Below are 14,926 nucleotides of genomic sequence, written 5' to 3' on the forward strand. Positions count from 1 at the left end.
ATAGCTTCTAACTCATTGCAGAATACTGTAGGTAAGTGCTCAATAAATACTAATCGTTAGAATAAGATAAGAACCTATGGGTAAGTGTGGAAAGTGTTTGCCATTCAGGAATGATTTACAGCACTGGATTTTCCAGAATAATCCTAATCGTGTATCTTTCAACAACTGAATATGAAGCAGTGCAGCATAGTAGTTAGTGCGCATGGGTTCTGGAATTAGACTGCTGGGATATGGATTCCAATTCTGCCGGGTGTCAGTCATCTGACCTTAACTAAAATTTGTAATTTCTCTGCAGCCCAATCCAAATGTAAAAGGAGAATATTACTCTTGTTTGTGGTGAGAAGCAATATATGCAAAGGCTTCAGAAACTGCCTGGCACCCGGTAAACACTCCTTAGTGTGAACTATTTTTTGTTAATACTAGTTCTGTGCTTCTTTCCCAATTGACAAATAAGTGTTTTTGTCCATCCACGGACAAAAACATAATGACTAATTAACGTAGTAGTCATTATGTCTGTTCAATAAACATAGTACTCATTAATTTCCTTTATTTGAAATTAAGAAAAAATGTTCTTCACACAGTACAGATTCGGAAAACTGGGAATCAAGTTTAAAGTTACTGAGCATGTTAAGATCAGATCTAGACCGAGACACTACTCGTTATTGCCCTTTCTGGGATCAAAGCAGGCATTGAAAAAAACCCCAAACCACTTGTCTCGGAAGAGCCACACCTTTCTACTACACTCCGAACAAGGTGCAGCAACGCTCCAATCACATAGAAATGCTGCAATTCCTGGCCGCCAGAAAGCAATATGCGCAGGCGCAGCTTGCACTCTAGCGTTCGGTTGGCGCGTGACAGCCGTGCGTTCCACCCTACCCCCAACACGGTCTTAGTGCGCACGCGCAATCATACTCCCCGCGCACGTGCGCGTTCGCGCTGCTCTAACGGCGGAGGGCGCGCGCCCTGGAAAATTCCGCACCCGAGCAAGCTCCGCCCTATGCGCCTTCTCACATTCCCCAGGCTTTTCACGCTTAGTCCCCGTCCCAGCAGCCTTTGAGTGAACAAAATGGCTGCCCCCATGCCACGGGGGTTGTTTTGCTTATCCAGGGCTTTAGGATGGTGTTCTCAGCAGGTGGGTAAGAACCAGGCAAGTAGGACTGGAGGAGAAGGACAGAGGGAAACAGTCTCTTCGTAGTTGCTCCTGGTGATATTGGATGATACGAGTCATACCAAGGCTAGGGAAGAGTTTAAGGTAGATGGGATCCAGCTAATGAGCTAAGTAGCCGAGTAGTGAAAGCCTGGGTAGGGCCATGAGGCCGAGCAAGTTCTCAGGGACTAAGTTTTTCCTGTTTTGTGTGGGTGTGTTTGGCAGGAAGGTTTTAAAGGGAAAGACGTAATGGTTTGGAAGATGGGCTCGCTTCCCATTGATTGTAAGTACCCTAAATGAAAGAGTGGCTGGAAAGGAGGGAATCCAGTATTGACATTGTAGCTGCGTGAGCAGATCTTGTCAGAGAGTAAAGAGACCTGGCCTTTAGAGAGCTTGTTAATCAGTTGGCAGCTGGAACGACGGAGGTTTACAGTAAGGATACCAATAGAATGAGTGGGATGTAATCTCAGTAAAACTAGAAATGCCAAGAAGCTTTTCTTAAGCTTTAATAGGAGTATTCTGCCCATTTCAGCATTGGATTGGTGTTTACGTTCCCCATTACACTGAAGGTTCTTTAGAAACCAGAAGCCTTGTTTTAATGAGTATCCCTAGGAGTTGCTCAGTACTATAGCTAGTACTAAAGGAAAGCCTTTAGCAAATGTTCAGTGGAGTTAGTAAATGTTGCTTACTAGCTTCTACTAACAAACACCCGTAAGTGTTAAGGTAGTAATGCACACCCCCCACTCCCCCGACAGTGTGGTTTTCTAATTGTTCCTAAGTCATTCTTTGGGTGTGTTTTTCCTACATTTGTTTAGAGTTTGTTCCAGACCTCCTTTTTTCCAGGTTACCTATTTCATAATCTTTCCTGCCTTCCAGCCACTTCTGGTGAGTCAGTCCATAGCTGTAGTTCCAGTGAGAACTAAAAAACGTTTCACACCTCCTACTTACGAACCCAAATACAAATCAGAAAAGGAATTTATAAAACATGCCCGGAAAGCAGGAGTGGTCATTCCTCCAGAACGTTTGGAGCGTCCCATACATTTGGCCTGTACAGGTGAGGCATGGTATTTCTGAGACCTTAATTCAGTCTCCTGTCAGAGATAATCTGGAAAGGGGAATGATTGGAAAATGATTGACAGTATTTAACCACAAAAATCGGTTGAGCCTCAATAATGATTTACTTTGTATACATTGTATTTCATGAGGTCATCTTTGATCTTGTTTTTACACTATTCCTAAAAGGCAGAGGTGAAATTTCTCCATTTTCTACAAGAAGAAACTGAGGCTCTGAGAGAAGACTTAAATGATCTTATTCTGTTTTTTCTCATGTAACATGATTCCCTCTACATGGAAGTTTAATTCATTAACCTACTTTATCTAGGATCCTTCCCAATTTTATATGACCTAAAGATGACTTTTTCTCCGTCTTGCAATGCTTTCTTAGTTTTCTCCTTCTCTCATTACAGCTGGTATCTTTGACGCGTATGTTCCTCCAGAGGGTGATGCTCGCATGTCATCTATTTCAAAGGAAGGACTGGCACAGAGAGCTGAGCGATTGAAGAAGAATGTGGCATCACAAGTGTCGTAGGTGTCTGAGACAACTGGGAGTCAATATTAGGATAAAAATTTCTTGTTACTATTTTATTCCAGAGAGACCATCTTGGGTTAATTGGATTGGATATAACTCTTAACAACTTGACAGTATTTTCTTTCTCTGTAATAGAGTCTGTAGTGAATGTAGAATGATATGGGCATTCTGATTCTTAGCATCTCAGCATTTATTGTTTGTTAGAGAGCTGGCTGTGAAGTTTGTAGGACTTTTTGGTCACCTATTTTAAAATTTAAAGTAATGATAAAAGAAAGCATATGTGAGAAGCGCATATTAGAATTTAAATTTCGGAGAGTAAGAAAAGCCAAAAATGAACAAGAATACAGACCTGTTCTTGGGAGCTAACTGGGCCTTAGTTAAGGAGCAAAAGCCTTCTGAGGCCCTCTTTTAGCTAAAAGGACAGAAACATGTAGTATTTGTCATTCTAAGGTTCTTTAGGATCATTTATAGATTTCTTTGCCACGAGTATATTGAGTTGGTGTTAATTCTTCATGTGGCCATAATTTATTTCTCTAAACACAGATCTTATCACATCACCTTTCCTGCTTAAAATTCTTCTCTGCTTTCTTATTGAAGAATAAAATCCAAATTTCTTCAGTGGTATTCAGGGTTTATTATAACCTCACTCTTATCTTCTCTCCATCATTTTCTCCTTATTCCATTTTTTTCATCCTAAACATCAGCATGCCCAAACTAATGGCCAATTCCTTGACAGTATCGTGGAATGCTTCTGTGTCTTTGCATATCTTTTTTAATATTTAAAAAAATATATTGATTTTTTTTAGAGAGAGGGAGGGGGAGAGACAGTGAGAAAGAGAGAAACATCGATCTGTTCCACTTACTTATGCATCCATTGGTTGATTCTTGTATGTGCCCTGACCAGAGGTTAATGTAAGCTGTGATTATAGAATTGAATGAAGTCTTTAAAAATGATTCTTATGCTTAACTTTACAGAATACGGAAAATAAAAGAATATGACGCTAATTTTAAAGTAAAGGACTTCCCTGAAAAAGCTAAGGATATCTTCGTTGAAGCTCATCTTTGTCTAAACAAGTAAGCGCACTTCCTGTCTTAGGCCCATTATGTTCTAATTTTGTAGGAGAACTTCCTATGTGGGAAATAATTGGGCCCTGTAGCTGTCCTTGACTGTTCTCCCTGCTGCTGGGGGTTTTCACTGTTTGGTTCATCTCCTCCTACAGGTGTTGGGAGACCCTGCTGAACAGCTGCTGTTTGCACCCCACCTGTTCCCTCATTCTTCCTGACCCTTTCTGTGTGTTTGTCTTGTGTATGTACATTCCCCTTTCCTTAGTTATTTGGTGTAAGTTTCTTTTGAAAAATTTAAAGAAGATTTTATGTATTTTTAGAGAGAGGGGAAAGGAGGGAGAAAGAGAAGGAAACATCGATCAGCTGCCTCTCCACACCCCTAACCAGAGAGAGACCTGGCCCGCAACCCAGGCATGTGCCCTGACTGGAAATTGAACCAGCGACCTTTTGGTTTGCAGGCTGGTGCTGAAGCCACTGAGCCGCACAAGTCAGGGCTCTTTTTGAAAATTTTTAATGTTTGCTTCATTCAACCAAGGAAAAGTCAAGGCTGCTAGGGAGATGAAAACCACTCAGGGGCCTAGAATAATTTTAAGTCCCAGTCCTTGGACTATTACTAACATTCTTGAGCTCTGGCTGTTATGGCTAGGAGTCAAGGTAGGACCTCAAATCTGTGCTCTAAAATCCATTATTTGTTTAAATTGTTTTATAAGTTATGAAATAGTTCAAACATATCAAAAAGTAGCATTCATATTAATAGATGTTTACATTTTGTTATATTTGCTTCAGAATTGCTAATTGGGAGAGAGAGCAGGGATAAAACATTACAGATATAGCTGAAGTCTCATTGCCTCATTCTTTTTCTTCCTCCAGGTAACCAATATCTAATGTATAATTCCCATGTATATTTTATTTTTATACTTTTCACTAAGTGTACATGTGTAAATAATGAAGATTTTGCATGCATGATATTGTATATATCTCTTTGAAACCTACTATTTTTATTGTTCAACATTGTTTTTTATGTATTTGATATTTTTCTTCCACATTATTTTGTGTGTTCTATTTGCCATGATTTTTCTTTGCTTCTTTTTCTCTTTTCACTTATTAGCTTGATATAATTTCCTTCTTCCTTTTTTATCCCTTCCCTTCCATTTGTTTGGAAGTATGACATTCTATTTCTGTTCTTTTAGAAGTTATTGTTAAAATGTTTAACATGATTTACAGAGAGGGAGAAACTTTTTTTTTTTTTTAGATTTTATTATTATTATTTTTTAAATTTATTTTTAGGGGGGGGGGAGAGAGAGAGGGAGGGAGGGAGAGAGAAACATCAATGTGCGGCTGCTGGGGGTTATGGCCTGCAACCCAGGAATGTACCCTGGCTGGGAATCGAACCTGGGACACTTTGGTTCCCAGCCCGCGCTCAATCCACTGAGCTATGCCAGCCAGGGCTGGGAGAAACATTTTTGATTTGTTGTCCCACTTATTCTTGCATTCATTGGCTGATTCTTGTGTGTGCCCTGGCTGGGGAATCCAGCCTGCAACCTTGGCCTATTGGTATAAAGTTTCAACCCACTGAGCTACCTGCTCAGGGTGTGTATTTTTGACTTAATAGTATAAGAACCTTAGAACACTTTAATTCCAGTCATCCCCTCATTCATCGTCTATGTTATTGTCATCTAGCTTTGATAGTTCTGCATTTTAAAATTTTCACCTTTATTTGTTGGGTTTTTTTGTTTTTTTTTTTTAACTTCATTTTTAAAAGATGCTTTCTTTAGGCCAGGTGTCCCAGGTTGGTAGTTGTTTTCTGTCCGCATTTTGAAGATGTCATCTTTTGGCTTCTGTTGTTGCTATGGAAAAGCTAGCTATTTTTTCTTGTTGTTTTTTTGAAGTTGAAGTTTCTTTTTTTCTCTGTCTTTTAAGATTTTTTCCTCTGCCTTTAGTGTTCAGCCGTTTGCTGTGATGTGCCTGTGCGTGCGTTCACATAGGTGTCTTTGTCCTGCTCTCGGTTTCTATTGCTTCTTAAATCTTGGGCGCATTTTTTGCCAGTTTTGGAAAATACTTAGAACATCTTTTCAAATGTTGCCTCTGTTCGACTTTCTCTTCTCCTTTTGTGCCTCTGAATACATATCTGTTAGATCTTTTCACTGTTTGCCAATGTGTCTTAGGCTTTTTTCTGTATTTTCCGATCTCCATGCTGTCCCCCCTGCAGTCTGGACATTCTCTGACCTTCCTGTCCCTTTTCCATTATGTCTAACACTGTTAACCCAGCTGTCGAATTCCTTAACTTCATACTTTCTGTTTTCACTTCTAGAATTTTTAAAAATATATTTTATTGATTATGTTGTTATAGTTGTCTCAGTTGTTTTTTCTTTTTGCCCCCCTCTGCCCGGTGTCCCCCTTTCCTCCAGCAAACAGACCCTTACTTCGGGTCCATGGATCGTGCATATAAGTTCTTGGGCTTCTCCATTTCCTGTACAGTTCTCAACACCTCCTTGTCTGTTTTGCTTCTTAATCCCTGTACCTTTCCCTGTTCTTCCCCTTTCCCTTCCCCACTGTTAACCCTCCATGTTATCTCCATTTCTAAGATTCTGTTCCTGTTTTAGTAGTTTTCTAGCTTGTTTTTGCTTTTTTAGATTCAGTAGTTGATAGTTGTGAGTTTGTTGTCATTTTACTTTTCATAGTTTTGATCTTACTTTTCTTAGATAAGTCCCTTTAACATTTCATATAATAAGGGCTTGGTGCTGATGAACTCTTTTAGCTTTACCTTGTCTGGGAAACACTTTATCTGCCCTTCCATTCTAAATGATAGCTTTGCTGGACAGAGTAATCTAAGTTGTAGGTCCTTGGTTTTCATCACTTTGAGTACTTGTTACCAGTCCCTTCTTGCCTGCAAAGTTTCTTTTGAGAAATCAGTTGATAGTCTTATTGGAAGTCTTTTGTAGATAACACTCTTCTTTTCTCTTACTTCTTTTTTTTTTTAAGATTTTCTTTCTTTATTTTCAGAGAAGGGCAGGGAGAGAGAGGGGGAGAGAAACATCAGTGTGTGGCTACCTCTCGCATACTCCCTACTGGGGACCTGGCCCACAACCAGGCACGTGTCCTGACTGGGAATCAAACTGGCAACCCTTTGGTTTTCAGGCTGGCATTCAATCCACTGAGCCACACCAGCCAGGGCTTCTCTTACGTCTTTTAAAATTCTGCCTTTTGCCATTTTAATTATGATGTGTCCTGGTACGGCCCTCTTTGGGTCCAACTTCTTTGGGACTCTCTGTGTTTCTTGGACTTGTATGTCTATTTCATTCACCAAATTAGGGAGGTTTTCTTTCATTATTTTTTCAAATAAGTTTTCAATTTCTTGCCCTTCCTCTCCTCCTTCTTCCGGCATCTCTATGATTTGGATGTTGGCACGTTTGGAGATGCCCCAGAGTCTTATTCTCTCCTCATTTTTTTTGAATTCTTGTTTCTTCCTTCTGTACTGGTTGGCTGTTTATTTCTTCCTCATGTTCCAAATCGATGATTTGAACCCTGGCTTCCCTTCACTGTTAGTTCCCTGTGGATTTTTCTTGATCTCACTAAGTGCAGCCTTCCTTTCTGCCCTTACATGTTTGCCATACTCGGTGAGTTCTCGGAACAGCCACATCACCAATGTTTTGAACTCTGCATCTGATAGGTTGGCTGTCTCTGTTTGGCTTAGTTCTTTTTCTGGAGTTTTCTGTTCTTTCATTTGGGCCATATTTCTTTGTCCCCTCAATTTGGCAGCCTCCCTGTGTTTGTTTGTGTGTATTAGATAGAGCTGCTTCGACTCCCTGTCTTGGCATACCTGTTATGTGATAAAGGATGGAGCCTTAGGTATTTGCCAGGGCGGGGCAACCCGCTTCACTGTTTTGTGGTGCTATATGTGGGGGAGGGGTCAGAGAGGGAACAATGCCATTTGCTGGGCTCTCCCCCTGTTTCCAGTCACTTCCCCCACTTCCAAAGCGCCGGTGGTGCCCTTCCAGCTGCTGCCCTGGTGCTGGATCCCAGAGTGGGTGAGTTTGTATGTTTTAGGATCATGTAGGTCCTTTAAATGGACTCTGCTGAGAGACCAGCAGTTTCTTCTGCCACCCCAACCCCCACTGGTTTTTACAGCCAAAAGTTATGAGGCTTTATTTTCCTGGCACCAGAACCCTGGGCTGTGAGGTGTGGCCTGGGGCTGGGATGACTCGCTCCCCAAGTGTACTTCTGGTTTTTATCTGCCACACACGAATGTGAGGCCACCCATTCTGGGGCATCGCTGCTACCACACTATGTCCTCTCTGCCCTGGCTCCCTGCCTCTGTCCCTCCTGCTGGCCTGGATGAGTATTTCTTCTTTAAATCCTTGGTGGTCAGACTGGCATACAGTTCAATTTTCTGGCAGTTCTGGTTGTGTTTTGTTTTGAGGTTGTGATCCTTCTTATGGTTGCATGAGGAGGTGAAGCCTGTCTACCTGTGCCTCCATCTTGGCCGGAAGTCCATTTTTAGAATTTTTATTTTTGTGTGTGTGTCAGATTCTTGACTAAATTCTCCATTCTGTCGTCTGATTACTTGGACATACTAATTACCCTTATTTTAAAGTCTGTGTCTGGCTCTGGCTGGGTAGCTCAGTTGGTTGGAACGTCATCTCAATACCCCCAAGGTTGCAGGTTTGACCCCCTGTCAGTCAATCAATCAATGCATAAATAAGTAGAATAGCAAAAATTGACATCTCTCTTTCTCCCCCCACCCACTCTCTAAAAATCAGTTAAAATATTTTTTAAAGTTTAAAATTTTTTAATCCAAAATTTTAATTTATTGGAATGGTTCTCTACTCATCATGCTTCCAGAGAAGTTTAGTGTGTGTAGCTGCCAGATACCCAGGGATATCATTGGCTAGAAATCAGTTTTTATGTTAATTTCTTAGCTTATGAATTCTCTCATCATACCAGTACCATAAATTCTGTATCCACATTTGCATATAATGTGGGCTCAGGGCTTTAATTTTTCAGTTTTCTTTTGATGTTTTTATTTTATTTTTCTTACTTGGAGCCCTAGTCAGAGAGAAGCTTTATCTCCAGGTTGGCGGGCCCTGTTTCTAGTCTCCCTCTCCTGCAGGTCCAGGACCTTTTGTGGTCATAGCTTTATTCTGGGATGTGAGTTCCAGCTCCCAGAGGGTTCAAGGTCTTAGGAAGAGCCCAGCTCCTGGCCATGAGATCCTATTTCTGGATCCCTTCGTCATCCCTGATGCTTGCTGTTATAGTAGGTCGTCTTCTTTCCATCTGGTTTTGATTTCTTCCCCCTTTCTGGCATCTAGGGATTTACCTTCCTTTCTGGTGAACTAGGATAGCATATTTAAAAGTGTCTGTGTGTGTCCATGAATATTACATTCTGTTCAGCATTTCTAGATGTGTGTAGCGGGAGTAGTTTTATATTAGCTCTGTTCATTGCATTGCCAAAGGTAAGATGTCTTCTTTTGATTTTTCAGTGTAAGTTGTATTGCAAAATAGTAAGTGAACTCATAGGAAAGGGATTTTATTTCTCCTGAGGATTTCAGGCTGGGAGCGTGAGGAGAAAGAGCGCATTCGGAGGTGCCAGGCATGGTGGCCACGGTGGCTACGGTGGCTGTCCCCACAACTCGTCTGGTCTGGGCCAGAGCTGCAGGGGCAGCAGTGCGTCGGGATCTTTTCTGTTAGGAACACGGGGGGAAGGGGAGCAGGTGGAACTAACCCCTTACCTGTTCCAGGATTAGAGACGAGAAGTTTGAAAGGGACAAAGGCTTCACCGGCCTAGGAATTATTAGGCTGTGGGGGGAAGTCACGAATGCGTGCGTGCTCTCAGGGTGATTTGAAACTCTTCTGGTGGAAATCTCCCTGAAATCGTGTGTGTGCAGGGGCCGGGGCTCGTTCATCTGTTTTCTCACTCCTGCTGCCTGGGATCAGCATGACGAGCTCGCTGTGGCAGTAACGAAGATGGGCATGGGGCGGGGGAGGGGAGCACGGGCCAGAAAAGACAGGCGATTATCTTGGCTAGGTTCAAAGATGACAGTGTTACCCTGGCTGGTGTGGCTCAGTGGACTGTGTGCCGGCCTGCAAACCAAAGGGCCACTGGTTCGATTCCCAGTCAGGGCACATGGCTGGGTTGTGGGCCAGGTCCCCAGTGAGGGATGTGTGAGAGACAACCACACATTGATGTTTCTCTCCCTCTTTTTCTCCCTCCCTTCCCCACTGTCTAAAAATAATTAAAGAAAACCTTAAAAGAAAAAAAAAAGATGACAGTGTAGGTAAGATACAAGGCCAAGCCAGTTGGTACTGGTGATGTGTTTGACTTAAGGAGAGAAGGTGAGTTTTTTATTATTTATGTTGGATTTTTTTCCCCCTGTTGCAGCTTAGAGCAAAAACCAGGCCGCATATCCCAGTAAGGGTCTCTCGCCCATCTTCAGGGTGTATAATAATTTCAGAGAAATTTCTTTCTGCTCCTGAGATTCAGACCTAACTTTGCTATGAAGCTAACGATTTTCTGGTAAATCGTGTTACTCATCTTTGTGTCACTAGGACTTAGCATATTTCCTGGCTTATGTCAATAGTAGGAGGGAAGCTCTGGCTGGTGTGGATTGAGTGCTGGCCTGCGAACCAAAAGGTCTCTGGTTCGACTCCCTGTTGGGGCACATGCCCTGGTTGCAGGCCAGGTCCCTGGTTGGGGGCGTGTAAGAGGCAACTATTTCTCTCTCACACACTGATATTTCTTTCCCTCTCTGTCTCCTTCCCTTCCTCTCTCTCTAAAAATAAATAACATCTTTTAAATTTCAAAAAAACAGTAAGAGAAGAAAATGTTTGTAAAAATGAGTTATTTTCCATTTACCAAATAATTTTCAACTTTCATAAAGGGTATCTTAAAAACAGGAGTCAACTATATATGTATATCTTTCTTTTTTAGCTCAGACTATGACCGACTTCATACCTTGGCAACTGAAAACTGTTTTCCGGTAGGTTCCCGCCCTTAGAATTGTGGGGTGCCGAATGGACAGATTGCAGACATCTCCTTTGGTTTTCTTAAGAAGGATCAGTTTTGAAAGTGCAGGATGTCTAAAGCAAAAGCTGCAGTTCCGTTGTGTTTGCCCGAATGAGAACGACTTGACGTGGCCCCTGCAGAGGGCCGTGCAGTTGAGGGAAGAGGAGGTCCGGCAGCAGGCCATGCTGTGACCTCGGGCTTGGACCCCGAAGTCAGGGCGTGGGCCCCACTGGGCCAGCCCGCACTTGCCTGCACTGTAACAGAGGATTTAACAAGAACTCCCGAGCCTCACGTCGTATGGTAACAGGTGCTGGGGACTTTGGGAGACCCTGTAGGAGGGGGACTTCGTGATTTAAGAATAAGAACTTCAGTTTCTGGCAGGTCAGCCTTATCTCCCTAGGGACAGGGATAGCTAACCTCGTTTTAGTAGTTTAGCCCTTTATATCCCCGTAAAATCCCACCTTCTCTGCTAAAAGGTGGGGGGAAGGGCAACATATATGCAGTCAGCAAAAATACATGTAATAATTACCAGGATATAAAGATGTACGGGAGGGGTAAGGGTGTATTAGGTGAGTTGGCGGTTTAGAGTGTGGTTTTCATTGGTTTGGAGGAGTCCCTGAGGAGGTAGGTTGGTCTTGAGTTGTGATTTAAATGAAAGAGTTGTTGTGAGGTGGGCCTGAGCAACGGCTCAATCAAAATTTAGGACGGTGAAAAAGTTGTTACAAGGAAGCATCTGGTGGGAAATGTTGCCTTTTGGCTGTGGTACTGGGAGAAGTGAGCAGGTGTGGAAGGAAGCGCCAGCTTCTCTAGGGGGAAGAAGAGACTCAGTAGAACTTGTTTTCCCCTACTCTCAGGACATGGTCTGGGACATCCAATATAAGACCGTCCGCTGGAGCTTCCAAGAATCTTTAGAGCCACCCCAGGTGGTTCAGGTTCGCTGTTCAAGTATGCTGAACCAGGGCAACGTGTACGGCCAGATCACCGTCCGCATGCACACCCGTCAGGTAGAGGCACCAGCCTGCTTTCCTCCCGGCTTTTCGTCACTTTCAGGTTGGGCACCTGTCTCTGGGATTCTGGCCGCAGCTGCCCAGCACTGTGGGTTCACCGTGGTCTTCCTTGCCCTGTCACTACGCCCTTCCCACTGCTAGAAGTCAGCTCTGCTAAGACAGGTGCAAGCATATTCTTCCCCACCCTTCCTGGTATCGATTTCCTCCTTCCTCCTGTCTCCAGTCCAAAATAAATAAGTAAATAACCACACCTCTAAGAGTAAAGTATCAGTAGTTGATCAGTTAGTCTAGATTCAGAATGCAGAGATGATTTGTTTCTACCCATTAAAATATTTTGTTATGGCTGTTTTAAAAAAGTTTGTGTGCAGAAAAACAGAAACTGGCCCCGTCTCGGTTGGCTGGAGCGTCATCCCATACAACAACAAAAAGGGTGGTGGGTTTGATCCCCGGTCAGGGCACATACCGAGGTCACAGGTTCAATCCCTGGTTGGGGTGTGTACAGGAGGCAACCGATCGATGTTGTTCTTTCTCTCTCTCCCTCCCTCTCCCTTCCCCTCTCAAATCAGTAAACATGTCCTTGGGTGAGGATTAAAAAACCAAAACACACAGAAACAAAGCAACTCTGAGGACTAACAGGCCAGACATGCTCTCACCCTCACAGACTCTGGCCATCTATGACCGGTTTGGCAGACTGATGTATGGACAGGAAGGTGTGCCCAAGGATGTCCTGGAGTACGTCGTTTTTGAGAAGCACCTGACAAACCCCTACGGGAGCTGGAGAATGCACGGCAAGATCATCCCTCCATGGGCACCCCCTAAACAGCCCATCCTTAAGGTAAGGTAGCTTGCCTGGTGTAAGAGAGCTGAGGCCCACCCTGACTGGTGTGGCTGAATGGGTTGGGCATCATCCTTCGAACTGAAAGGTCCCCAGTTTGATTCCTGCTCAAGGCACATGCATGGGTTGTGGGCCTGCGAGAGGCAACAGATCAATGTTTCTCTCATGCATTGATGTTTCTCTCCCTCTTTTCCCCTCTCTCTAAAATATAAATAAATAAAATTTTTAAAAAAGAGAGAGCAGTGCCTCCACTAGTAGCATCTTAAGCCAGTCCTGTTGGGCCCCACCTAGTGGAGAGAGGTGGTGATGCAGCATCACGGAAGGGGAATCCTCCTATTAGGGTTGGGCATGAAGGTGAGGGTGATCTTTTCTGCGTGAGCCGTGAGCCGTGGGCTTGGGTGAAAAATAACTCAGCTTCCTGTTCTTTCAGACGGTGATGATCCCTGGCCCCCAACTGAAACCGTGGGAAGACTATGAAGAGCTGCAAGGAGAGGCTCATAAACCTCAGCTAGCCTGAAGGCAGAAGTGATTCCTGGGGTGAAGTGTGGGTGATGAGGTGGCCGGGATCTGTGAAGTCACGCATCTCCATCATGCTGTTGGAAGAACCGCCTTTGTTCTCTCCTCTCGTGCTGGGGTCTTTCCAGCAGCCTCAGCCTCGGTACCCACAGCTGAGGGCGAGGCCCGGATGGGGGGCTCCTATGCACAGTCCTGGACCCACTTACTCTTTTTTAAGTTTTATACCTGCCTTCCGGGCCTAGATGAGAGACACTTGGTTTCAAAGAATGTCTGACAGTTGTCTTTCCCGTAGCAGGGGCTGTCAGGAGCAAACTAGTAGACTTTTCTTATCACAGGACAGGCATCAGAGTTTGAAGTAAAACAGTCTCAAGTGTTTTGGATCATTTGTGGTGGGTTCTGTCCATGTTCCCTGGTTCAGGTTAGACGCAGACCGGCCTCCAAACGGCAGAAATGGAAGACAGGATTAATTGTGAGCAGCGTGACTTCCGGGAAATGCAGACTTTGGGAAAATGGTGTTTATAAGAGATTTAAGAGGATCTTTTGTCGTACACTGGCTCACTGAATCCGCATTTGTATTTCACAGAAGACTATAAATACAAAGAAACAATTTGTCCCCCAGCCTTTGGATTGTGTTCTTAATTATCAGCTGCTTCGTGGAGTGATCTAGAAAGCGTGGGGGAAGGCAGGGGCCGTGGAGAAGTTCATAGGCTTGGGCGATCCATCTGTAAGAGTTGATTCCCTGACTTCTGGCACCTTTTAGAGACAGCGACCATTCAGCCCAACGCTGGAAAGGCAAAGGTACCAGCATATGGACCCATGTAGAGTGAAACAGCCCAGGCTCCCGTGGCTGGGCTGTCAGAAGCGATGACAAGGGAGATCGCTCTGTCCCTGCAGCCAGCTTGGCTCACAGCGCTGTTGCTTTCGTCAGCCCAGTGCGGCCTTCCCGTGAGAAATAGGATCTTAATGCTCATACTTTCTATTTCTCAAGCCTAGAATTTCGTTTAAGGAGTCTATATAAGTTAGGTTAAGGCTTAATTTGTTCTGTCCTTGTGCTGAAAGAAGAGCCCAGAGAACCCGGAATCAGGTGGAGACTAGGCTAACTCCTCCGTCTCTCTCCAGCTGCCATCCCAGCAAAGCCGCGAGCAGACCGGGCCTCGCCGGGGGAAGGGCCGTCCGTGCTGCGGCTGCTGAGCGCTGACCGTGGGAACGAGCAGCGCGTGCCCGGGAAAAGGGCAGCACTGGTGGGCAGTCCAAAGCAGCCACTCTCATCGTGCTGCTTAGTTTCAACCCCTTTGGCTTAAAATGTACATCATTTTACAGCCCCAGTGGAGTTGGGTCCTATCTTATTTGTGTGAGTGTGGGATTAAGGCAAAATGAGATGGCAAAAAAGTGTTCTGAGCAGGATCCACAGCCGTAAAGAGGAAAGGTGGGTAATCCGGGCTGGGTAGGGAAGCAGAGAAGTAAAGCACACTTACTGGACAGGCGATACATTGATTTCTCGGAGTCTGTGGCAACAGCGCTTTAAATAAGCTGATTCACCCCACTCCCCCAGATCTGTCTCCTGGGTCTCTAGATAATCCTCTGTGGCAGCTAAGCAATAGCTGTTGCCAGGGAGCCAGAGGGTAAGTGCAATTTTCATTTCCCTGGGGGATCAGATCCAGCCGAGGGAAAGGCCCAGACACAGAGACCGGCTACAAGGGCCAGGCAAGAGACCATCGGCGGTGCCAGCCACGGAGCTGAAGTCCCGGAGGCTGCAGTGTGGTGA

At 44.3% G+C, this 14,926-nt stretch overlaps 1 protein-coding gene across 1 annotated transcript; it reads left to right on the forward strand.

Moving 5' to 3' along the window:
• The first annotated feature begins 986 nt into the window (after positions 1–986).
• On the forward strand, positions 987–13,779 carry MRPL45 (mitochondrial ribosomal protein L45). Its single transcript, XM_045837388.1, has 8 exons — positions 987–1,132; positions 2,024–2,201; positions 2,614–2,731; positions 3,711–3,809; positions 10,729–10,777; positions 11,658–11,807; positions 12,472–12,645; positions 13,076–13,779. The coding sequence occupies exons 1-8, from the start codon at positions 1,067–1,069 to the stop codon at positions 13,160–13,162; spliced, it is 921 nt and encodes a 306-aa protein (XP_045693344.1). The 5' UTR covers positions 987–1,066; the 3' UTR covers positions 13,163–13,779.
• Positions 13,780–14,926: the final 1,147 nt, after the last annotated feature.

This window comes from Phyllostomus hastatus, unplaced genomic scaffold (assembly GCF_019186645.2).
Source record: "Phyllostomus hastatus isolate PE091 unplaced genomic scaffold, TTU_PhHast_1.1 phas_contig_210, whole genome shotgun sequence".
Classification (NCBI taxonomy): Eukaryota; Metazoa; Chordata; class Mammalia; order Chiroptera; family Phyllostomidae; genus Phyllostomus; species Phyllostomus hastatus.